The sequence below is a fragment of the Opisthocomus hoazin genome, chromosome 10 (genome assembly GCF_030867145.1).
Source record: "Opisthocomus hoazin isolate bOpiHoa1 chromosome 10, bOpiHoa1.hap1, whole genome shotgun sequence".
NCBI classification, from domain to species: Eukaryota; Metazoa; Chordata; class Aves; order Opisthocomiformes; family Opisthocomidae; genus Opisthocomus; species Opisthocomus hoazin.
In genome coordinates this window covers 22,358,513-22,385,463 of record NC_134423.1, presented here as the reverse complement: position 1 = coordinate 22,385,463, position 26,951 = coordinate 22,358,513, and the positions used below count along the sequence as shown (strand labels likewise).

At 38.4% G+C, this 26,951-nt stretch overlaps 1 protein-coding gene across 1 annotated transcript in view; it reads right to left on the bottom strand.

Annotated features, from left to right (window-relative positions):
* Positions 1-463: 463 nt before the first annotated feature.
* ADAMTSL3 (ADAMTS like 3) overlaps positions 464-26,951 on the bottom strand; it is a 195,170-nt gene continuing 168,682 nt past the window's right edge. The window contains exons 22-32 of the mRNA XM_075431302.1: positions 26,583-26,710; positions 26,131-26,259; positions 14,251-14,433; positions 12,114-12,233; positions 11,130-11,342; positions 8,408-8,591; positions 5,659-5,863; positions 4,711-4,820; positions 2,974-3,188; positions 2,863-2,882; positions 464-2,375 (exon numbers count right to left, since the gene is read on the bottom strand). Coding sequence (XP_075287417.1) covers positions 2,313-2,375; positions 2,863-2,882; positions 2,974-3,188; positions 4,711-4,820; positions 5,659-5,863; positions 8,408-8,591; positions 11,130-11,342; positions 12,114-12,233; positions 14,251-14,433; positions 26,131-26,259; positions 26,583-26,710 — 1,570 coding nt within the window. The 3' untranslated portion in view covers positions 464-2,312. The remainder of the gene's footprint in view (positions 2,376-2,862; positions 2,883-2,973; positions 3,189-4,710; positions 4,821-5,658; positions 5,864-8,407; positions 8,592-11,129; positions 11,343-12,113; positions 12,234-14,250; positions 14,434-26,130; positions 26,260-26,582; positions 26,711-26,951) is intronic.

Sequence of the window (26,951 nt, the reverse complement as noted above, 5' to 3'; positions counted from 1 at the left end):
CTCTCCTTTTTAGACTATTAAACACACCGAATATTCTGAAACAAGTTTTTTTCACGTAGCTGTTGCCATCACCCACTAAATATAAAACATAGAGCTGTTCTGTTGGGTCTAAATGGACTCTGCTTGGTGCAGTACATGAAGGCCTGGCAAAGAAATGTAACTTGATTCCACTTTTTCACAGAATCCTGATTCTAGATTTCCGTGAGTCAGAGCTGATGTATTTGGATTTTGGCAAATTATCTTCCCCGCTTTTTCAGTCAGGTTACATCGATTTTGCCTCTTAATAGCAGTGCAAAGGAGACTGTAATGAAGCTGAGAATCTGTCTGATAAACTGTCAAAATTAAGAACTAATCTTAGCTTTGAAAAAATCCAAGAACCATAGGCATAGTAGGTTGATAAAATAACACTTGGAATGAAAGCATAGCTACCATGAAAATCACAGTAATAAACAATCTCTGGGTAATCACAGTGTTGAATAATCAAACTAGACTTTATTTCAGAAGTATCAAAACTACGTTAAAGAAAGCTAAATATTAGACATCTTCAGTTACTGGAGAAGCAATAAAATAATCTACAGAGGAATGTCATGCCAATTGCAATAACAAACATTTACAGCACTGCTTCTGTATAGCATGCATATTTAACTAAAGACAAAATTAAAGCAACAAAAAATGCTATATGTTAACATTTGAAAACTTTAAATATAAAGGAAAAACATGAATAAGAAATTTTGGTAATAAGAAAAAATATATGTCCAAAAATCTTTATTAAACACTGTACAAAACAAAATATTGCACTTTGAAACCAGAAAATAAATATCTACAAAAGTATCTTACAAATGTTTTCTTTTAATTTAAAAAACTGCTTAAACAAAGACCCATTGCTGATTAAAAAGGTAATGATCAGGAATATCCTTTCCTTGCAGTCAGCCTTAGACACAATAGTCCACACTAAACATTTTCTATACAGTAGTGCTAATCTAATTTTCAGTGATGCAAACCCATTGCGCAGGAGTGCTGTTTCTAAAACTCTTCTAACAGCATACCCACTAATTAGCATGTCATGTAGTTCAGTAATGTAACACAAGATCCAAGTCAATACAAGCACTCGGGCCTCCAACGTGTGCAGTAGTTTGGAAACTACAAAAGAAAAGAAATACCTATCTGCTGCTTCCTGTGGGGTTCTCTGCTTATAGCCCTAATGAGACATACTCAGCAGTATGGAAAATAATTTACTCGGGATTATCGTAATCAGAATTTATCAATGTACAAAAGACTCAGATGGTTAATGGTCATGATGAAAAGTCATCTTGATGGACAACTGCTCAGAATAGATTTCTTGCACTTGTCTACCTTCATAATTAATAATTCTTCCTTGGACATTTCTCCCCATTAATGGGGGGGAGGAATGTTTGTTCAAGACAGAAAATCCTACAGCCATGTTTGGCCAGTTGTTGGCTCCCCATTTGACTGAATGTGCAAGAGAACACGGCTCGCAAATATTTCATTCACAGCTCTGACAAGGAAGCCTTGTGTCTAATTTAAAATCAGTAGAAAACTGTAATCATGCCAGAACTTTGATTGTACTTCAGTGACTGGAGCAGAAGAATAGAAACAATGGAGAATGACACCTCATTTATTCAAAACAGATCTGTTGTTGATTTGAAAATTGTACTAGCATCTACAATGTCTTTTACTGCATACACATAAATACAAGCACGAAGAATTGAGTGTACTTCTGTGTATCCATCTGACAGTTAATATCAGTAAAACATATCCTGTAAGAGCAACCCCCTTAAGCTCAAGCTGTTTATGAAAATGAAATTGCCACCAAAAATTTTAGAGCTACAAACCACAGCTTCTATAAATGTAAAAGTTGTGTTAAATTTGATAAAAGAATAAAAACAAAACCTAGGGGTCAATTGTTGCTGCATTCCAAAATTCTTCAAAGGACTTTGTGACTTTGTTTTTCTTGTAGTTTAAGGACAGTAAGCACTACCTGGTGCTTTTGATAACGCCTTTTCCCCTGATAAAATTATAGTGTGATGTCCTGTAAAGTGTTACAGATGATATGCCATGATATCTTCCTTATCCAGACACGAAAATGCTTAAAAAATTAAAGGTTCCATTGCAAAGTGTGGATAATAAAAGATCCCAGAAAAAATACCCTGTCCAGCATATCAATCTGCAATACTGTTTTTTCATTAGCTCCATGTTTCCATTTAATGGTTATGACTAATGTCTTATTTACAAGTATATACTTTGAGCAGGCTATTTTAATGAACCTCTCTTCTTATCTCTTCACTGCAGCATCATGAACCTTCCACAGAAGAGTTATATTTCTTGACATGATTGACATCTTTGTTTGTAGATGTCTATCAAGCATAACTTTAGTTGCTTTACAAATGTACAGTAGTGAGCTGTATCCTTGCATTCGCCTTCTGAAAAATATATTTAAACATTAAAAGGCTTTATAATGGACAGAAGATAAATAGGAGAACTTATCATTGTAATTGTAAACAACTGATGGATTCTCCTGGTAGCTTTGTACTTATTTTACATTTCATTTCTGGCAACAGTGGACTCAAAGCTGAACTAGGTCACAAATTAGAGGTGTGATCTCACTGCATCCATTTACCTATGGTCTGTTTCAGAAAACTTGCCCCATCTTACACTAACCTAACAGCTTACTCAGAGACTTTTGAGTCACAACTGGCAGAATCGTGTAGGAAGGTTTGCATTAAGCAACTTCCTAAATATCCTGTTTCTCAAAGTGCCTTTGAGGCTTTAACATCAAACTGGCCTACTCAGAGAAAAATAACCCGGGGATTATGAAGTGCTCTTTAGGGAGGATTGTTTTACCCTTGATGTACAATCAAATGCTTGTAGAATCGTTAGCGTACAACTGTGAGTCACTTTCTAATATAACTGCTACAAACTATTACTATGCTCACAGATTAAACATTTACATACTGCCACAGGATGTGACATTGCAGTATTGCCAGGACACTGGTCTCTTCCTCCATCCGCAATACTGATCAGCCACAGGTTTGTTGTTCTTTCTGTGTACACAGTACACTTGTCTGGACTGAAATCCACTCCCACAGTCCACACTGCAAGGCCTCCAAGGGCCTGTCCACCAGTAGACATCACATGTCTCTGAAGAACAGTTTCTTCTGACAGGAGATCTGTGGAGGAAAATAAATGGCGGTTAAAAGTTTACTTTCGTGCTAAACCATTACTCACAGAATGATAGAACCAATGTTGGAAGGGACTTCTGGAGACTGCTTAGTCCACGCCCCCTGCCCATAGCACAGTAAACTAGACCAGATTGCTCCAGATCATCTCCATTTTTCTTTTAATATCCAAGGATGGAGACTCCACAACCTTTCTGGGTAACCTGTTCCAGTGTTTGAGCACTCTCACAGTAAAAAAATTTCCTCATGTTTAAGTTTAATTTCACGTATTTCATTTTGTGCCCATTCATCGTGCCTGACTCATGAGGAAACAAAAGACAAGGCCCTGATTCTTTAAAACAATTACTTAATCCTCGAATAGAAAAAATGTTTTACCATTAGGAAAACTTAACTGACCCTGAAATGTTGCATACCGGATGCTGCAAGTGCTTCATCCATAATCTCTTTCCTGAACACAGGTGATATTTCTATGCTAACACTGAACCTCCTCGAACATTTGAAGCTGCTAAAGTGAAATCCTGGCTCTTAAGTAGTAAAAGGAAGTTTCACCATGTACTTCAGTGGAGCAAAAATTTCATTGTGTGTGCAGCAAAAATGCTTTAAAATGCTCACAATTCAGAAGCACCTTATAGCAAGAAACACGACAAGCTGGGTTCAGTAATCTAGAAACACAATAACATTTCCCATGTATTTACTTGTTACCCATTTATTCCCTGTTCTTCATTGCCCTACCTATGCATTTGATCTGGAACAAAGTTTTGTGCCCCTAAACCCTCACGTTCAGTTTTAACTTGTCTTAATTCAGCCTTTTTGAGATGGTGGTGTTTTATAGAGACTGCCATCCATCCATGTGCTATAGCACAGCCCCAAGCAAATCTGCTGATTAAGATTCTGTGGAGGTGTAAAGCCTGTACTTTTCATATCCAAAGCAGTTGTTTAAAGACAGCAAAACACATTAACAGAGTCCTTACAAATAATGTGTGCCTTGAAGTAAGAAGTCACACTTTCTGCATCATTCAGTTTTTACATACCTCAACAGTACATAATAAGGGGCAGAATCAGATCTATTTATGTAGAGAAGTACACCTTATTTCAGTAATTATAAACTAGTAAACCAATTTACAGGGTCCACAAAATAAGGCCCAGGAAAACTCTTATTATATAAAATCTGGGCAGTAGTAGACCAGAATAAAAGGTAATATCAGAAGAGACCTAGTTCAGCAGTAATGAAATAGCTATGGCAGATCACTCCAATTTCTACTTTCTCTTTGGCAATCAAGATTCTCTCACGCTATTTCCAGCGTTGCTGTTAGCATAGTGGAGGACACCAATCAAGTCCGTTACTCTCCTTGGGTTCCTGAATTCATCCAGTGTATACAAAGGGATGACGGTCACTACCTCCTTTCCTTGTATTTGATACATAAGAATTTTCGTATCTATACTGCATTGACAATCTTGTATCTTCAATTTGATCATCTAAATAATCTAACTTGTACTGCTTCAAACTGTATACCTCTTTCTTTCATCACAGGAAGAGTTTGGCACCAAAGATCCATTACGAAGTTGACATATAAAGTGATGATGCTGTAAATCTACAGGGCGGCCTACACAGCGACCAGAACACTAGAAAGTGAGAGAAAAGGACGAGGGGAAAGAAAAAGAAACAACCAAGTTAATAATAACAGAATCACCCTTCCAGGCAGTTAACCAGTTACACAACCCAGCCATGGTTCTTGATTTGTATTTCTCCTTCTTCGAACCTATCATACCTCAGTTCAGATAACGCCTAGGTATTTTGGATTCTCTGTGTGCCATTTTCCTGAGACACTGACTTTCCTACCTATTCATAAAGCTAAATCCATGCTCTCATCATTTCACATCTCTAGTGCTACAATATTCTTTCTGTAGCTCTGACAATCACAAACTTGCCTTGCTCATACCTGTATCAGAAATGCAGCAACAGTAGTTATCTTAATTCATTAATTTACTCATTGAATAGTAAATACTCTGTTAATAATTATCAGCATAATATCAAAATGAACACAAGTTTACTGTACAAATGAAGAAATGTAGAAAACATAAGAAAGCAGAGTTCTGTGTATTAAACAACTGCTTTTGAAGCACACGCATATATCTTTCTTAGGGGACTTCACAGGTACAGCTATGCAAACCATATTCTTATAAGACTGCAATAAAAGTAATATACTAGCTTAAAAAAGAGAATACATGGTAATGGATTAGCTTCTAAAATATATTGAAACTAATACTCAGGTTTCAGATCACAGTGTCAACAAGTAAAAGTAGCTCAGACATCACGAAATGAAAAAAAACCAGGATTTGTGATTCACTGGTCTGAAAGGTAATTACAGCTAGTGCCACATAGCTCTTCCTTTGTGCAAAAGATGTTCAGCCAATGATATGATGACACTGATACACTTTGCAGACAAACTCTGTGACTTACCTGTCCTTTTGTCTGTATTGTCCCCATGGCACACAAATGACCCACGCAGGGTTTTCTTCCCACAGGCCGATCTCCATGTATACAAGCACCTGGCAGCAGTGTCAGCACACTGCCATTGGCTTTTACTTGCTGACAAGTTATTTGTCGATAGCGAAGTCCACTGCCACAAGATGCAGAGCACTCAGACCATGGACTAGTTACCCACCTACAGGATGCAGGGACAAATTTATAAAAACTGTGAAAGCATTGCAAACTTTCTGGAAGTTTGCAGCAATCTGTTCACAAATAAAAATCAAAAGAAACTGTCATTGCAAGTTTTAGACGTGAGAAAAGGTAGAATCAGCTTTTTCAGTTGTTAAGCCAGATCTTATAAATTTGGTTAACTGACGACCTTTAAGATAACTGTGGCTCCATATATGCTAACAGAAGTTACACTGCTTGTTACCCAAAAGGTTATGTTAGGTGAACCCTACAGAACGTGGGATTTAACATTTGTGAAGACAGGACAGCATCCTTTTCCGTAACTTATACAATGAATGGTACTGATTTAGCTACCACTAAGGTGACAGGTGTCATAACTCATCCAAATTTATTACATCAAGATCTTGCTAGATAATGGCTCAAGCAGAACATGTTATTTATTGATTAGAAGTTGCAAAGATTTAGTCTGTCCTGGCTGCTAGGAACAATACTTGGGAAACAGCAGGTGGTAATACAATTTATTTGACATGGATCTTTTCATAAATCTAGGCTAGAAATACAGAATGGGACCTTATGTGTAGCACAACTGTGACAAGAGGAAAAACATTTTATTCTCTTTAGCAATTATTTAATTTTCTTAGAGTCAAACAGTTTATATCCATTCAAGGAAGATTAATCTTTTACAATATGGACTCGTCTTTTTCTCCCTTTTAAAGCTCAGATACTTTTGCAAACATTTGGTGCAGCACATACACAGCAAGTCAGCAAGGCTCAAATCTGGCAAACGCTTAAAGCACAAGTACGTGCTTAAACCCTTATATTTGCTTAACTGTACTTCTGCGCTGTGCTGGAAAGAAGTGATTAAACACATGCAAAATACTTTGAATAATAAGGGCCCATGACACTGACTGTACACATAAAGCCTATCTAATTCTATGGATATTTTCTAAAGCGCTGCCTTGGGATGAGAAGATCATGCAGAAATCAGTAAGTGGGGAAATGGAAAGCGAAGTCTGAACATTTTGCACTTCCCTCCCAGGTCAGTAATTACAGGGAAGGGGGAGAGGTGGGGGGCACTAGGAACCAGACACAGCGCTATTTTCCAGGCATCGGGGATGCTGTTCCTGTACAGGAAGCATAGAATACTTCATAAAAGAAAAACAATTTATATGTTAGCATACATGTATAATCCAAGCTAGACTTCATTTTATGTTGGTATACACACAATTCCCTTCCACTGATAAATACATAAAGCCAAACTAAAAGCAAAATAAATCTAAGCATTTTAATGAGAGAATTTAGGTCCCAGTCTGTTTAGTGATATGAAATAATTGACTGGGTTTTGTGGTGAGCAGTCTGGGTCCAGTGATAATCAGGTTCTTACGTAATGCACTGCAGTCCACTGAAAAGGCATGACCTTGCTCAGGGGAGCAGCGGGCCCTCTAGCATCCTCCTAACTCTCTGTCACCTGCTCTGAATGGCTGGATTTTAAGAGGGAAACCTGCAACTGAGTCTGTGTGTTTCAAACTATTACTTCTATTTCAGTATTTTTCCACTGGCAAAAAGTTTGCTTGTTATGGGCTGGCTGGAGTTCAGACTCACAATTTAAGATGATCTGTTTTTTTGGCTGTTAATAATGAAATATAAACAAATTTCTCCTGATATTTATCTGTTGCTATGTTTTCTGTATTTAGAACAGAGTTTAGAACATACTGGCAAGATGCACTCCCACAATGTCAGTTAAGGTCTTAACACTTCTCTCTGAACATTTTCCAGTGAGGGACAGCTCCAAATGTGTGCATGACTTTTCATCCCTCACAGATTTTTGCGTTGCTGACAGTGATGGACAATTCTTTAAAGCAACGGAAAGCACTTGTTTTGAGGACTCCTGTGGGATTTCCTGCTAGAAACCTAGAGCAACGCCTCGTTGAGCTGGAATGCTCAGCGCAACGCGAGAAGTCCAGAGGTAAGGTTTTGGCTTTTGGAATCAGATGTTGTGCTATACTTGCCTGTGATATAAAGATTTTCTGCCCCAAGATCACAAGGCACTCCAGTTGATCCAGAAAGAAAATTGGCAGGGAAGGACATGCAAGGAGCGTGACACTGTGGTGAGGGGCATTAGAGATAAATGAGGCATTTCACAGCAAACATCCTACTCGGAGCTCTGCTGGCACGGAACGAGAGTGGGTGAACGCGAGTATCCTGGCTGCTCTGACTATGACAAGTTTTCTCTCTGTGCATTGCCACAGATTCCATAAAAGCAGCACATCCCAATGTCTCAGAGACCTCCAGATTAGCTTTTAAGGTGTTAGTGTGGTAGCAGCAAGACTTGCTGCAGCAGCATGGAGAATAAATTTCATTTATTCACCTGAATGAAACATTCCCCTGCTTGCTTGTGATGCATTTTCACATCTCGCGCTTTAGGGTTCATGATGAAATAAACGCCACATTTCAAACTCAGAGTATAAACACAGAAGCAATTTCAGGAGGTTGTGAGTGCATTTTAATATACACAGAGCACATGGAAATATAGTAAAAAGGAGTTTACCTGGCAGGGCAGTCATCTGTGTTGCATGCCTGGTAAAAAATCACTGGCTTTTGCAGCTCTCTGCATAACGACTGATTTACTACCTTTTTCGCTGCATTCATGCACTGCAGTCTTCTGGAGCGGGTTCCTGAGTTCCCACAGCTAGCAGAGCAAGTACTCCACTCAGCATATTCCCACTTATAATCTAAGAAACACAATTGAAAGTAGTGTGAGAGAGGCATTATACATTGTAACTGCCTCACATTTTCATTGATTTGGCAGCATATTCGGTAAGCTAGATAGATACCACACCCTCAGTAGAAAAGCAAATATTTCAGCACTGTGAAAAGGGACCGTAAGCCAAAGTAGAATTTAGTCCTACTCAGCTTCCCCTTGAGTTCAGCCCTTAGACATGAGCATGAAGTTCTCTAGAAGGCAAATGGAATCAGCATATGTGCACATGAAGGGCAGACCCTGGCTCACAGCAGGAACTTATGAACTTCTTTTAAAACTTTCATAACATTTTTATACAATGAGCATTAAAAAGAGGAAACTGTAAATCAGGTTCTCTAGGTTTCCTGCTGTTCTACAGTAAGGTTATTCTGAAGAAAACTCATCTTACTCCAGATACTTCACATAATTTCAGGATTTAAGAGATTCCTGTGCTGAACTATAGAAAAGTATTTAACACATAAATAATTTGCCACCAAGGCATCTGGCAAGATGAAAAAGGAATTTGTTTTAAAGAGAGTTTTATATTAAAACCCAATCACCTCTTGACAATTACTACCTTTATATTTAGTCACAATTCCACATTTACGCCTTCCTCCACAATTTTTTTTTGACACTTGGTAAAAGATGAAGTACTATGCAATGTTGACAGATTTTTTATGTGATCACAGGAGGAGTCAGATTTTTCTGTAATAACCAAGAATAATTGATAGCTACCAGCTGTGTCCACAGGCTCACTCTTCCAACACGTAATGAATACTTTAACTTATTGTTTTTCAATGTTTCCTTATTACTTCTGGGTTTCTTAAAATAATACAAAAAGGCCTTTTTCAAAGTAGAAATAGTTAAATTTACTGGCTGCAACTGTGATGGAGAGACTGTATTGTTTGTTTAACTAGGATGATACTGCTCAGAAGTGCCCTCAATATGCCTACTGTGCACAAACCACCAGAGGAGATTTTGCAGTCTTACAAATGCATGGGTGTTTCAGTGACGAAACATTTATATCAGCAACAATCAGAGTTAAATCTCACGACTAGAATATGGAATCTCCCCAAAATACTGACCAGTCTGAGTGGAAAGCGTATTGGGCAACTCAAAGGCAGCCCAGCTAAAGACTACAGGTGGATAGCTCAATACCTGGCTAGACCTGTTCAGAAATTCTAACTTATGAAATCTATATTAGGACCAAGGCCTGGATATGTTTTTTTATAAACTCTATTAGGATATTTTCTGATTCAGTTCATTAATATTTTTATTTACTTTTCATTTCAAAAATAGACATTTTGATCATAGCTGTTTCTATGAGATGACTTTGCAAACGTAACTGACTCTGCAACCCCATCCGTACTGGAACCATTCTCACCTTTAAAAGTAATCCATTGGCAGTCACTGAGAAGACACTTACACATAGCACAGGGAATTTGCAAGATCTGATCTTACTGCTTGACTCCTCTGCCCATAAACAGTAAGCCAAATCATATTGATAGGTTAACAGATAAATCACATACAAAAACTTCCAACTTCAACAGATACTTGTTTTTAAACCTGATTTGCATTCCCTGGGCATTGATTGGTTAGAGATTTTTTTTCTCTGAAATTGTCAAATGGAGATTGATGCTTTGCTGCCAGACTCATAGTAGGATCTAAGTTCCTAACTCGCTTTTTTAAAGCCCAATTATAATGTAATTAATTTCTAAAGCACTTTAAATAGTTAAAACTTTATAAAATGTTTGCAGATACCCTATTGTCCTGCTGGTGAATGTGCAAGATCCTTGTCATATTCATCTATAATCCTCAGTTGCACATCCTCTAGGTGACCCTGCTTCGGCAGGGGGGTTGGACTAGATGACCCACAGAGGTCCCTTCCAACCCCGAATATTCTGTGATTCTATAACCTACTAATAGAAATGTAGTTTTGTGCAAGCGCATTACATTGGAGGACATTACAAAACGTTCTTGAAAACTTAACGTTGAAATTGATGAGTGTGCAGTGTGCCCTAGTGCATTGATATATTTAACAGCGACTACAATAACATGGCTATCATATCATTCTAATGATGCTGGAATATGACAATTGTATTAAAATTATTTTGATTATAATTAAGATATTTCCATACATGACCTCAACGTCAGTTTTGTTTCAGCTTGGTGGACTATCGTGGCAGCAATTCATATGATTTATTGAAGTGGAAGTTCAGAAAACCTGCCTGATTTAAAACTGTTTAAGCAGCAAGACACTGAATCGGGCAACATTCTCTCAGCTTCTCAGCTACACAGGTAAGGAATGAGAACCCCAGGTGGTATTTGGATACATGTTAATTCCCATATCCAACCCTGAGTACGGACATTGTCTGTTGACTTATGTGGGACTATTCACGTATGTGAAGTTAAACACATATTTATGAATTACTTCCTATGTAAAAAAGCAGGTTAGGTTTCAGAAAAGTCTTTACAGAGTGAAAGAAAATATTTTAAAATTTAAGAATTTGTCATATAATTTTCAACAAACCTTCCTTCTTGACATTTACCCAAACTGACATTGGTTTTGTACTAGCTGAAGTCCAACATTGGAATTGTCCAGCAAATTGACCAGAGTTGGTGTTCACCTCTAGGATACGACCCCCAGCCAGGGTTTGGTATTCCAAGGTCTTCACTTCCTCAATTGGACTATCTCCGAAAAGCCAGCGAACTGTATTTCTGTAGCTGGGCAGCACTGGGCAACCTGAAAAATAACAGCATTTTAGCAGGTTTCTGTAAACACATTGAAATGTTTGTGAATAAGTATGCATGATTGTGTGATTCTATGTAAAAGACCTTACCAGCCTAAATAAAAACAAGAGTATGTATAAATTCACTGAATTCCAAGCTACAGGCCAAAATCCTGACTGCCCCTTGAGGGTTATCTGCTGTGTAAGCTGATGTATACTTACCATCGTTCTTTATATTTTCCCTTTCAGTAAGTTCTTACAAACTTAACTTCTATATGAATGAAGGGTGGGGGAAAAACAATTATTTAAGTGAAACAAAGATTTCATCCCAGACTCTACAATATGCAAGTAGGTTTGTACTGAAAGAGTTTCTGTCTGTTTTGGAAAGGAGTCATAAACACATTAAATGTAATTGCTGCATTTTCAATCCACAGAGGCAGTAATTTAGACAGAAAAATTAAAAACAAGTTCTAGAGTCCAGCTGAATTGCCTCCCATTATTCTTAAGTGAAGCTCAAAGAGAAATTACGCAGCTTCAGTCTCATGATGAGTCACCTAGATGATGCTTAAAGGGTCGCCATTTTAAAACATTTTTTGAAAAGCTGACTCAAAAAATAATTGTGTGTCTTACTCTGAGGCTTCCTCCCTGATAATAGAGATCTGAAATATGGTTAGGAAATCCAGAAGGTCACCAAACCCAGACTCTTAGGAATTACACTCACTTTCTCCATGTGGCCCTCTCCATTTTAATAAAATGTAAATGACAAAGCAGAAAAGACAACATACCTATTCTTAGTGGATCTCCAGGTACCACACTGACATTTGTACCAATTCCAGATGCCATTAGGACACGCTTTCTCCTGCTTCCCTTTAATAATACAGTGTTGTTCTCTATATGTCTTTGTTCTGTAACACAATGCATTAGATCTCTTCTTAGCAAGAATTAAATCAAGATGCCAGAAAAGAAATTGTATCAAAATATCCAACATGCCAGTTATGAAGAAGGATAACAGTGCTTTTAGATTCTTTAGGATCAATTTCAGTTATGCAGTTAAATTGTCTGTTTAACAAATATACTTTAGATATGTAAACAAATGCAGAAATTATTTATATTTATGCAAACTTCTAAATTAATAAAATTTATTGAATTTTATTTATTAGAAAAATAAACCTGTAACACTTTGTGTAAAAACAAGACTTACAGGATGTATGATGTATTTTCTGTTTCTCACGACAATCTCATTCATATACAGAAATTTAAAGAAAAATAATTCTCTCAACGGCATCAGGCCAATTCCTCTGTTCCATTGAATGGAACTATGACAAAGTGTTACAACAGAAAAAACAAAGAAATTCTCTTAAAATCTCATTATGTCCAGAGATAGCATAATGTATGCAGAATCATATGCCTATCACTATAGCAACTCCTCCTTTTTATCAGATGCCACACAGAACAACTGCCAAAAATGTGGGCAATCTGTCAGTAACACACAGTTCTTGCCACTTAGTCAACATTTCTGTTCTTTTGAACATGCATAATATCTATGATTCTCCTTCCAGAATGGTTTCAATTTTTTGTTATATTCTAACTTCCATGGGTCATTTTACATTGGTTCAACATCTTTCCTCAGAGCGCAATGTCTGTACAAAGCCTCCTGCTTGTCTACGTAAACACTGGGACAAAAAGGCTCCACAGACCCTGAGCGAGGCCAGTCCCATACAGGCATGAGGCTTGTTGCCTTGTCCGTCCTTCGGAACTCTGACTAGAAAGGCTGCATCGATTTTGCTCTGCTGCTTGGCTGCCCCAGGTCAGGCAGTAATTGCTGTAGCAAAGTCCAACAGGCTGACATTATGTTACTTTGGACAACGTTGAGCCAGTACAATCTGCAAGTCCTGACACCAGAAGTGCTTCCATTTCATTGCAGTTTTGCACATCCAAAAAAAATTGCAGAATTTGGCCCTCTCCTATCCACCCAAGATTTATTTAAACTAGTGTCATGTGACCAGGAATACAAACAAAGTTCGGACTCTTGTGAGCAATCTTCCCAGTCACATCATTATAATAACATTCCTTTCTGGAACACCTGAACTTCTGATGTAGTCCAGGAAAACTGAAATCAAGAAGGGAGCCTCAGCCCATACTCATACTACACAGAGACTCCTCTTATGTCTTTGGTACGTCTTCCTCGGCCAACAGACCCAAACATCTATAACCTGCCGTACACATGTGTGCCTAAGAAAGAAAGCGTTGTAGCAGGACTGGCCATGTATAACTGCGCACAGCAAAATGGTGAGAGAGTTAATCTCTAGAGCCAGCTGATCCATTTATTGGAGCTATTTGCAAGGCATGATTGTATTATAGAGTATTACATTATTAATCTACTGACAATAGAGTCATTTTAATGGAGTTTTTCTTTACATTTTCTATTCTGAGAGTTAGCAGTTGATATTCAGAATTTTTTGTTTTCCGTGTCCCTAAGTTTTATTTGCTTTATAACAACAACAAAAAAAAAAACAAAACAAAACCAAAACCAAACAAAACCAGCCTTTGCTTTCGTTTCACTGAATTTCCATGAAGATTTTCTGAATAACTCAAGCCTGCTCCATTGTTCCACTGGGAACAATATAATATGACAGCGGATTTAGTTTTCTAATGTGTCTGCTGGTTTAAGGGCTGATATTTCTTGCCTGGAAGCAAGAAGATGGAACAACTTTCGAAGAAGTCACAAGTCAAACCATCTGTACCTAGATCCAGTATTACAGGAAACACAAAATAGAGAACAGATCCCAGGGAGTCAGATGCAGTCAAAAATTCCAAGTTTATTATAAAGTACTAAATATCCCCCCCTATTTTATTGGTTAAATTTCATAGTAGAAGTGGCTCACTGTTGTTATCAGTAAGGAATTCTCATTTAACACTTACCAGTTACGTGGAGAACAGAGGCAGCTTCAGCTTTTCCAAGAGCATTAGCTGCTCTGCAGGTGTATGTTCCTGCATCTTCATAGGAAACATTCCTCAGAAATAAAGAGCCATTCAAAACCAAGAAAGAATTTGTTTGTAGAATGTCTTTCTTCTTAAACCATGTTACATTTGGTTGGGGAACACCTTTAAAATGCAAATAAATAAAACATTTATTGAGAGAGATAAACCATAGGTTTTATATTGCTAACCGCTACTGTAACATTCAAGAATCCTAAGTTCCTTTATTATTTCACAGATAGCCTCAATCAAAATAACGACATAGCACCAAAACAAGTACTTTTTCCACTCACGACAAAAAAATCTCAGTTGTGAGCCCTATTAAGAATTCAGCATCCACTGAGATTAAAAGTTAAGCACTGCAAGGCAAGCTCACTAAACAGCTTTAAGAACTGCTACCACTCCTACAAAAGAAATGTGCTGATGTGTCTTGCTACTGAAATATGTGAGACCATTAACCCAAATCAGGACCAACTGACGTAGAGATCTGCACAGTGTCTTTTCATTCAACCCGCACCCCAAAATACATGAAGGAAGGAATGAATATACCATTTCTAATCAAAAATTAAGAAAAAAAAAGAAATGGAGGCAAAATATTACTCTTGAAGAAAAAAGGGATATGTTTATAAATTAGATTAGAAAATACACTTGACTAATTTCTGCCAAAAAAGCTCCTGAAAACTTCTTCAAGCAGCAGATGTCATATATACAACTTGTAACAATGCAGTGGGAAGGAAAAGGAACAGAAAGAGCTATTAACAACTAAATGAGGGGCCCAGTTGTTAAGCAATCTCATTTACCATGCCACAGAAAGCCAAAGGTCTATCATCATTCCCACTGCAAAGCTTGAACTCTGAGAAACTCAGCATTAGCAGATAACTTGTTGTTCTAAATTTTAATCAGTGAATGATTTTGGATATTTATTTTTAGTTAGATGATTTTTCCAATGACACAGCACCACCTCTGTGGGAGGACTTCTACTGTTGTATTAATTTCCTCAAACGTTTGCCTTTAAAAGGGTATTTTGCAAGTTGGCAAATCAGACACTTCATTGCTTGCGCTGTAGTTGAACTGCTGCAGCAGAAGCACTCTTTCAAAGCTCCAAAATCCTAGATAAATCACTAGGTAAGCCCCACATACGTGGCACAGCAACTAGCTGCATAAGCACACAAGGGCGCAAGAGAAGTCAGAGCAGTTAAACTGTCTTTCACCTGAACTCTATTTTCTCTAATTATGCCGATCAGTGCTCACTGAAGACTACCAAAATGGTTTCTGCTACAGAAGCTAACCTGAATGTGGGACATGTGGAAGTTTCAGCCATATTGAATGCTAATTCAGTCTCCTCTCTTCACAGATCATTGTGCAGTATTACTTTACAGATGATGTCTTCATGATGTGGAATAGCCTTTAGGAACAACTTTAACATTTCAATCACTGGCTTAGCACTTCCAATGCACACCTCAAGTTTTTCCTTTACTGTAATAGGAACCAGACATATTTTTTGAAACCTGCTATTTCACTGAAGGAAAAAGCTCCCCCCACCATTTTGTCTAGGAAGACAGCGGAAAGAAACACTCTTCTGCATAATCACAAATTTTATTCTAGACAATTTAGCAACTGTTCAGTGCTTTTAAACTCACGAGATTCTGTTTTACCGAGTAAAACTGCACAAAACAAAGTACAGATCTGGAGAACGCACAAGGGTCCAAAAAACCAGGCCGTTTTTCAAGTTTCCAGAAGGAGCTTTATGCCACTTCAAAAAACCCTATTGGAATTAGGATGAGGTCTTGTTTTAAGGGTCTTTTTTCCATTTTACCCCAGCTTTCTGGCTAAAGTGCATCATTCTCAGACATATTTTTCCTTTACAGTGTACTTTCCATGGCCATTCAGGCGTATATACTTACTGTACAGATGGGCTGAGGAGGTGTTGTGAGGATGCTGAGCTGTTTTAATCTAAGGCCTAGAGGTTTGCAGCCAGACTACCCTCACTGGCACCAAAATCCTGCAGACTAACCAGAGCCAAAAATAAGACAGAAGCAGCACAGTTGAGATGGGACTGAAGTCAAAAGATTTAAAGTCAAGTTCCACAAAACACAAAAATGTTTGGAAAGGTTCAAATTTAAGCTTTTAACCTGAGCCTCTATCAAACTTCAGCCCAGTATCTCCCCATCACACAGTCCTCCCTCTGCTCTCACCACAGCATTCAGAAATGTATCTCATTCCTGGGATTTAACTTCAGTAAATATTTTTTTCTTCTAAACTTGGTTTGTACCCTAGAGTTTAGCCCAGAAAAACTGCCATGTCTCTACTTGTCTACCCGTGCCTCATTCACAGACATGTAGAACCTTTTAGAACCTGGACTGGAGTTCAGTTTGCAGCAGAAGTCTGCAGAATAGCTTTGCCTCTCATTTTAAGTTCAAAACTGGGTGTCTGTCACACACCTTAAACTCATTTTAAGCTATAGCAAATGATTGCTCTTTCTTTCTCGAAGAGCTGTATACATTTCTCTTTAGGGGAAACACGCAAGTAATGCCACACACACACATAAGTAAATCAGACCATTTCTCACGTGAATAATGTGAATACACAAACATAAAATCTAAGTCTAAGCAGCCAATGTGTGGACAGAGCCCTGCATGCCAGCCCAGCAACCAGTCCAACTGAAACGCACAACGAATCCATCCAAGAAATCTCAGGGGTGCTGTCACTTACAGACAAAGGAAGGGGGTGAGGGTGGGCAAATCCATGAAAAATGGTCAGTTAAATACATAATGGAAAAAGCAACACTATTACGCATTATATGTGGTTATTGCACACTGTCATTTTAAAACAGTTAATGTTATCTAGATACCTTCAGGGTGCATCCATAAATGTGAGCTATTTGAGCTGAAAATAATAGTGGGGATAATCACAACACTCCTGCATTGTATTTTATCCAAAACTACTGAGAAGTAAGATTTTTATCTAAGAGTTAGTAACCTCTATGTGAACTGTATGCTGACTCCCTCTGAGCTGGCCTCTTCACAATCATTTCGAGGACTCTTCAAGTTTTAGCATTTCATGGTTCCCTTCCTTTCCCCAACCTTTGTATTACGCAGAAACCAATTCACTATCAGAGAGCAAGTCTGGGAGGTATTGGACCATATGCTTAAGAACAACTGATATTTGCAATCAAGCTCCTTCTGTGTCCTTTGTCATGGGCTTTTGGTTAGGTTTCTATTAAGACTATGAAGGCAAATATTCAGCCTGAGCCCTGAGCTATGGAAAAAAGGAAGATACCTTTCAGAGAAGAGTTCAGGGACATGTTAAAGGCTGGAGTAGAGCGTGAAGGGAGGAGAGGGGACAGGACTTTGCACACTGCAGTCAGGACATGGTGTACGCTAGAAATCAGGGACTTCTAACCCTGCCTTTTGAGGGAACCCAAAACTCATGAGCACAAATGTGACATCAAGCTTTCAGAGCTGTGCATCCCAAAAGATGCAGTAGAAAAACTGGCCAGAAAAAAGATTTATTGCGCGGTGCTATTCCATCTGCTGATAGACACCCTATAAATGGATTAAGCTAATAAAGCAGGAGCAAAAGACATCCTTTATAGTCCAGCTCCTTTGCAGTCTTCAGCAAAGCAGTGTATACATTTCAAGCTCTTCTGGACAGCTTCACTTTATCTGCATGTTCACACTGCCAGTGAAAAATCCTTTTCTGCCATAACTCTCATGAGAAACACTGAGTTCTTGTGCATACTGTCATTTCTGGAATTCCTATCAGGAGAAACTCTTACTGTTGGAAGGTACTAAAAAACCCTATTTTTAGGTGTGCATTTACCTTTTTAATAGTCTCTGTGCTTAACACAGTGCTTTGCACAAAACTCCTTCTCATAACATAGCACAGCCCTAGCATGCAGTCACCATTTATGCATTTCAGGTGAAAAAGCTTCTGTTGTGCATATTTTTGATCCTTTTCCTTTAGAAATTAGACTCCATATTTATTACTCCTGAGATAACATTTTTCTTCCCTACTGATACACAGCATTGCACACTGAGTGAAGTCTCATTTATCAGCTCCTGTGAGAAAGCAGGTGAAGTATACAACTCCCACATTCCTCTTGTGACAAGACCTACAGTAGCACTGGGCAAAGCACCGACCCTCCTACACAGAAACTGCAGGATAGAGTTCAAGCATACCATCAAAATGCAGGAAAAGCTCTTTTTTTCTAGGCAAACAGTTAAGGCCTAAAACCTGTGCTTTATCCTTTAGTATTCATGTAAATGAAACTTTAAAAATTTTCAGTACTGTTTTATTAACGAAGGAGAAAATAAACTAAGCAAAAATAAGCCAAACCACAAGATTTTGGTGGTTTTTCTTTTATTTTTTTTTTTTTTTCCTTAAAGGTGACAAACTGAATGGAGCTGAAATTACACTTAAGTTTTGGGACATATTTGTAGGACTTCATGGAGGAGTTCTTCCTGTGCACAAGGTGGAATTTTACTGCAGATGCCTGACTCTCCTTTACATAAAGGTTGATTTACATAGGGACTGTACACAGACAAAAATAACATTCACACTGTCTTCAAGGGCCTTTTCCATTACAGAATTGTAGCAAGAAGGATATTAACAGAGATGTTTAAAAGCTAATCATGCTGAATTTTAAAAATATTTTCTCCTCACTGCTATAATTTTCTGCCCTCTGTTCTGACTCAAAGGGCTTCCTACTGTTGTCATTTGTCCCTTCTTGAACAGTTTTAAAATGCATCTTCCTTTCACCTTACTGTCCAAATTTAACACATCTACATAAGCTGCTTCTGCAGAATGGTTTTCTTTCTGTATCCACCAGAAGACACCAAATCATTCTGGGAATCATTTCCTAGACCTTCTCTTCAGGAAAAAAAGTAAATCTTCCAGTTTGTAATCCTGGAAGGAAGTCATTCCCTATCTACATCCAAGAAAATATTACTTTCAAGCTGCAGAATTCCTGGTTTGATCCCCAGCCAGTAACAAAAGAGGAAGAGGTAAGAGATGGCCTGTAGCCACCTTTGTTTCCTTCATTCCCCACCTCCACACAGATGCAGCTGAGGACGAGCCCAAAGGTATTGACTCACTGAAAATGCCGAAGGTTCAGAATCCCTGAGTGCAATTTAGATCCCAATGATTCAAACGGGAGATCCATCACTGACATCTGCTAGTAGCAGAATCAAACAATCATATTCCTATGACTCCAAGTCAGGAAAGCATTTAAGCATAGGATTAAATCCATCCCTACTAGGGAATGCAATTGAACATGTGCTTAAAATGAAAGATGGCTGTAATTGTCCTTCATGAACAAAGATGCATTCCTAATCTGGGGCCTTCTAACTCTTAGAAAAACCTTAAAAATCAGAATCTTACTCTTGCAATGGATCTAAATCCTCTGGTGTTAAAAATTTGTACTATAGACCTAAGTGGCTATAAAACTTTAAAATTAGCTTAATCTATTTTTCTGACCTCAAACACAGGTTATTTTCCACTAGCACTGGAGCAGCTCTAAAATACTCAGTGTTCCATGAAAAAAATAATTTTCCACCATGAGTGGCCTTGGGACAGCAAATGTTATGGAAAAAAACTCCAGCTCTGGATAGGATGGTGAAACACGTGTTTAAAAAAAAAATAAAAAAATAAAAGGAATTCATACTATAGGGTGCCCTTAAAATATTCAGTGTTCAAAAACATATTTCCTCCAACCTTGAAAGCCCTATGAAATATTACACACCATAAAAATCTTGGCCTACTAACTAGTTGCTCTAAAACATTGGATATGTCTTCAGAATTTTTTCCCCCAGCTATGTAGAATCTCATAAAGTATTCTGTATTTCCCATTCAAGAGCAAGGCAGAACCGTGCTGGCAGAAGTCACGTTTTGTTGCACTTCCCTAAAAGTTTACCTAACTTTAGAGGCTAAATTCACATGTTGTCTTTCAGTGGAAATGATTCTGGGTCAGTAATACACACAATGAGTGTCATCTGATTATTATTTATTCTACACTCACTAACACCTACGGTGGATTTAGCATAACTTACAATGCAATTTCTTTGATTGATACATCTTCGTGTTTTCTCCAGCAGAAGTCACAAACTGCCTTTATATTCATCTGAACTATGCTTGTGCAATCAACTTCGAGCAAACCTGAAACAGCCTAAACCATGCCGCTACTGAAATGACCTGCATGAATCTTGCCAGCTTCACCGGGACGGAGAGCCAGCGTGAGACATTCTGGCACTTGGTATGGTCCTCCAACTTGCCCTCTGATCCAGCCCCACTCTCTCGCAGTCTTTCAAAGCTATTACTTCTGCCTCTTCCTACCAGCCAGGCAGCAGCCCCTCATCCTCGGTGGCAGCAACATCTGGCCAGATGTAGATATACTTACTGACATCTGGTGACCTCCTTAGAGGGGTTCCTGAAGCAAGACCCCTTCTCATCCCACCCTTGCTACAGCTCTGTCGGGTCCTGTTTAGTTCTCTGGCTGTCAGCTCAAAAAGAACTTGATTTTTTTTCCAGCTGCCGAAGTTTAAGGCTAATATTTTTCAAAACCAGGTATTTAAAATAAGGCAACTATATTTAAGCAGCTAAATAAGAGGTTCTAAGTTAAGTATGAACTCAGAAATGACTGCTAAACTGAATTCTGTAGTCGACTCCCAACAAAGACTTGGTTGGTGTGCATTAGGGCAATATTACAATTCAGCACGGTTACCTGAGACTGCTTCACCCAACTGGTTAGTAATTATACTTTCATTTTACTGAATGGCCATGCTATATTACCAAGGACCAAGACATTTATGGTCATAAAGTAGACACACACTCAGGGACTTAGAAAACACAATTTTATCAGAAATTAAAGAACTACACAGGCATTGCCATTCTTAATCAGACCTGGTGACTCACTTCGCACTTTGTGTCCAATGACAGGCACCTGGGGATGTGTAGGCAAGGAATACTAAAATCGTGGCATTTATTGAATGATCCTTCCTTGATAGGTCTTCCTAGCTTCCAGAACCAGATGCAGAACTTAGACCATCATGCTTGTTTCCTCTAATATGGCTCTTCTTTCTACCTTTTCTAGCACTACTATATCCCTTTCGAGATTAAGTTTGCAAGTTGCAAACAGGATTCACTGCAGCTTTAAGCAATGGCCAATTTCTGTTTTCTATTCTTTTGTCCATTCCTCCGCCATTAGTTTTGATTTGCTTTTATGGACACCACTCAGGGAGTGTGCTGGTGTTCCCACGGAGCTAACCACCACGACTCCACAAATCTCTCAGTGGCAGTCATTCAGGTACAGCCAGTGTCTATATTTAAGGCTATTTGTTCTATATGTGTATTTATTCTGAAAATATCAATTCTGAACATCCTTTGCCTTCATTTAGCTATTCAACATTATTTGTGTGATCCTGCTGCAACTTTTGGCAGGGAGTTTTGTATCTGATTAGCCTTTATAAATCTTGACCCTTCACAGCTTTAGTCAACTAACTGTTCACATTCTTTTTCAGAACTTTTATAAAAATGTTGAGCATCACAAATCCCAGAACAGAGTCTTGGTGGACCCTACTGGTAACCTCTCTCCACTGTAAAATCTGACCACTTGGTCCTTCTGAATGTTTCATCAGGTATTAACCAACAAGCTAACCTCCTCTTTAATACCACGAGAACTGGTTAAACTTTGCCTAGGGAATTTCTTGACAGCTTTGTGCAAATTGAAGTAGGAAGTATCAAGCTAATACCCACACACTTGCTGAACATTCCAAGAACTCTAATCTATTTTTGCAATTATACCTTCCTCTAATGCAATCCATCTTAACCCTTCCTGAATTAGGAATTTGAAGGACACCCCCGCCCCAATAGGGAAAGCTGGAAGAGAAAGGGAGAAACACACATCAAAAAACCAATGTTGCAATTTATGGGTTTATTCCCTATGAACTCTGTAGGTTATATCTACATCAGCAAGTAGTGGAGGGCATCAGGGATGTGTTTGTAAAGAGACATAGTTAGTACCGAGGTCCCAAAACACAACCAATGCGTGTTTGGATGAGAGTTGCTCTGTGCTACTTGGTGCATCTTGCCTGGACACCTTGGACTTACTGCCCATTAGTATGTGGAAAGTAACAGGCGTAGTCCCCAGGCACACCTTTCAGTTTAGTTATATCCAAAGGGATTCTGTTTACAGGTTCCCAGACTGTTGCAAGATACAAAGCAAAGCACAATTAAGCTTCTGAAGTAAATCTTTCAGTCCTTCCCACTTACGCCTGATCAATCCCCCCCTGCAATGTAGATGCCGTTATAGTAAAAAGAAGCACAAGATCAAAAGACTTTCCTTTTATTATACCAATTATAATGTTATTCCTTCCTCATAAATCTGTACTTGCCCCTTTAAATCTTTTAAATCCATTACTAATATATTTTACAAGAACACACAAAAAGCCTAAAAGAAATGAAGAGCCAGAATCCTACGTATCAAACTGTCATTTTTCTTTACTGAGATGTCTTCTGAGGGGTTAAGCACAGAAGACAAAGAACAGCATCAAAGTTATATTTGGAACAGCCTGGGTAAATGAAGGAACAGATGGAAAAATCAAATTCTGGATGTATCTGGACCTGTTTCAAGTTCCAATACAGACAGCAAGTAGCCGGTCCATCTTTGTGAAACGTGTGTGCAAAAAGATGACCCTGATTCAACAGGTTTTGTGTATTTCCCACAATTTTTTTCTCAATTTGTTATTCTTAGAGAGCCAAAATATAATCAGAGGAAAGTAGAATTTGGATGGAGTTTCTACTTTTAAAAGCCTCTGTGCCAAGATACTTCAGAGATGCGATAGAAGGTAGTTGGCACAAACCCCGCAACCCAACCCGGCCCTGCTACCCTCTCACCAGCAGGGGGCAGACAACGCACATTTTAGACTTATTTTTAATTCCCCCCCCCCCTCCCGTTTTACTTCAATTGAGAACTTTCAAGGTTCCACAATAAATGGAGTCTGACAGTTTTAGTTTATTTTAGTAATAATCACAAGACGATCTTTTCTGCAAATACAATAAATGTTATCCAAGAGTAATTTGGAGCAATCAGTATTGATATTTATACCATGTGTGTTGATTGAAAAGCTCTTGGCTGTAAGGATGGAATATGAATCTACCCAGACTGTTATGAATATCTTCTAGCATATGCTCGTGTGGGAGCTATAAAAGTGAGTTTATTATAATTAGTGGAAAAATAGTTTTGTGATAAAAAGAGAAAAGAAATCGATACCATTACTTTCAGCGGTTTAGCTAGCTTTTCTTGATCTGTTCCTTGATGTCCTTTTCTTTGTTAGGATACACTGCTCTTTAGCATTTCAAAGTTTTTTTCAATGTGAATGTGATTTTTGGAGCATGCAAGAAAAACTTTCAAAAGGACAAAAAAGAACCAAATCAGTAACAATGAAAAAAGCAAAAAGCTGTAGTCAGCTGGCTAACACTGTCTGTGCTATTAAACCTCACATCCCTTCCGTTAAAACCATCATATGAGACCTGTCGTGTGTAACACAGCCCAATGCAAACAGAGCCCCCGTAAGTCGAAGATGCTCCGTTCTCTCCAGGCCTGGAATCACCGAGGGTGTAGTGCGGGGCCGTCAGCCGGCCCGCGGAGGAGGCTGGGAAGCGCAGCTTTCCTTCCAACACCACCTCCTCTCTGCCTTTCGCAACTGTCTCTGTCAGACTGTTGGGTAGGCTGCTCCTACTTCCAGGTGAAGTACTGCTCTATGGCATGATAGTCTCTCCTAAATGAACCATTAATTTACCATTTTGCATATGTGCATAATTTTTCTATGTCTTTTCAGAAAGAAAATTCCTAAATAGACTTTACACTGGTAGACACAAAATGTAGAACTCAATGTGCAGATTTATTCACAGAGAAAATTATGGTTTGAACAACTACAAAAAAATATACAAAGTGTATAAAAATTATCCAGCCTATAGAAATAAACCTCAGAAATCACTGCACCCAAGAAATTTAAAAGTAATTTAAGAAATCTGCTAGTGCATAGCACTAACTTCTTGACACACACAGACACCTTATTCATTAGATGGTTCTTCTTACAGAGAACTATTCTGTCGGCTAGCAAGAGTCCGATTGATCAGATGTATCTGTTTGACATGTCTGATGAGGAGAAAAGGGCTCTTGCAGACTCACATTGTCTGTTTGTAGGAACAGAACTTTTCGAGTGCACAGAAATATCAGTATTTTTTCTGATTCACACTCTTCCTTGTCTGATAATTCACATCATGTTTTATCATCACTCACAACAAAGTTCTCATCCTGCTACACTGCAAATGGACATGGTTTTGGGTCCCACCTATTAGACAAACGTATTAGCATAAAGTACTATTAAGTTCAATCTTTTAAAGTCAGTGGTTCATAAATTATCATTAAGGAAAGGAGATCAGAAAAACTCTGCTTACATCATTTCGTAAGTTTTGCTTCTCAGCTTAGGGACATTTTAAGACATGCAAGCTCTATTTTATTCAGAAATAGTAATACTGACTTCCTAGGCAATGACAGGAAATAAAGCAATTAGATAAATCATTTCTTAAGTTAACACTGGTGTCTTAGCATAACTAAACTTTGGCTCATGAGTATACACAATTCTAAAGCATTTGGAAATCTACAGTCCCATGTGAAAATATTAATTTATATTTAAATTGCTAACTGCTTACCCATCCTAACAATATTAATATTAACAGTGTGACATTAACTCTCTGCTGAATTTGAGATGTAGGTCAGTTATACACAGACTTGCCAAAGTATAGTCGGAAAATATTACTTTATCAAAGAATTAGCCTTGGTACAACAGCAAATAGCAGAGCCACATGTCCTCATATATGTCAGCCTGGCGCCACTATTGTATGCAGAACTATTTGCATATATATATATATATTTCTAGCACTACTCTGGTTCAGTATCAACACGCTTTCTCATACGCGCTCCCCCAGCAATACTGGGGAATGTGAACAGCACACTGATTTCTCTGAAGTCTCTCTTGCGTTCAGCTGCAACAGTCGCTGTCACTAGCGCTTTCAGACATCTTCAACAAGGCACAAAGGGCTGAGCTTAGCTTGTTAAATATTTGACAGAATATTGCCACTGTGAGTTAAATCTTACAATTTAAACTTAACAGATGGTAACGATGAGATTAAAAAGAAAATATGTATCTTTCCAACAAAGGACTAGAAAATAAAATGAAGCAGTAAACTGTTTAATGCATCTAGCTTCTGATAAACATTAATGCTGCTCCACAGATGTTCAGCTACAAAATCTCTATTTGCTCTCATGGCTCGGCATTTTTCTTTGTGTCCTTACTGCAGCTGCAGACTGATGGCTCTAAAAGGCAAGTTTACTTCATTGTCAGGTTTAAAGTTCGATTAAGCTATGGCTGGAGATTTCATTTTCGGTATTAACAATAGTCTAGACATGTGTGCATCTCAGATCGGGATAAGAAAAGTTCTCTGATGAGCAAGTCAGCTGGCCATGCGTGCTATTGCAGCAAGATCGTCATTCTCTCTGGTGCACTTTAAGCTCTGTAGTGGAGCCTCAGACCACTTCATGGAAAGAAATGTACTTTTAAAGGAAAGTCGGTTTGAACACATACATGTGTGTGTAAATTAAAGTGACAGACAGAAAAGAAATAGGACTGGTGTGGGTGACATGCCTAATAAAAACTGACGAACGAACAATGATTTTCTGCCTTTACTGGTAATTCCTTTCAAGATGTAAGGCACACTTCCGATTCCAGCATTACAGGGAACTTCAGTGGAGTTCTTGCTTACCTTTCACTGGACATTCAACTATAATATTTGCTCCAGTTTTTGCCACGATTGTTCCTCCAACAACTGCCAAGAGACTGCTGGCTTCCAGATTTGTAACATTTAACAAGGAGGACAAGATGACAGGAATCTCTTTAAAATTAAAGGGATAATCAGTTTTAAAAGCTTTACTTGACTTATAAACATAGATCCTGTATTTAAATTCATCACGTTTGGAACAGAATTCAGTTTGCATAGAGCAGACAGAAAATACAGGTGGAACAGATACAAGCAGACTCAGTTCACACCCGCCGTGGTTTTAGAGCAACAAGATCATCTTATTGCTACCTGTTAAATCAGGCAGACTTTCATGGATTGCCAATGAAAGAAACTATTTCACATTGGATTGGGGATGGGTGCTTATACTGGAAAAAAAAAACCAAACATGCCCGATTCTGTGGATGCTACAGACTTACCTGCATGCAATAGCAATGATGCTTCCATATCAAAACCAAAATCATTAACAGCCAGGCATCTATATGTACCAAGTTCCTTTTGAGTAGGATTCTGAATCTGCACTTTTCCAATGGTGTCCAGGATCACCCTGCAGAATATTCAAGGAGACACCAGGGTTACTACCCTGTGACAAAGCCAGCTGAATCTTGCGAGAGTCACAGATACAGCAGCAGAACTCCTCTTCAGGAGTTTACCATTCCAGACCAGTGCATGCAGTAAGAGTTCTGCTTCCTCCTTGGTAATAAAAGGAGAACATTAAGCAATACATGCGTGGAAGATTCTTCTGACTTTTGGAGGACAGTGAGTTTGCTACTACAAAATGGAATCCA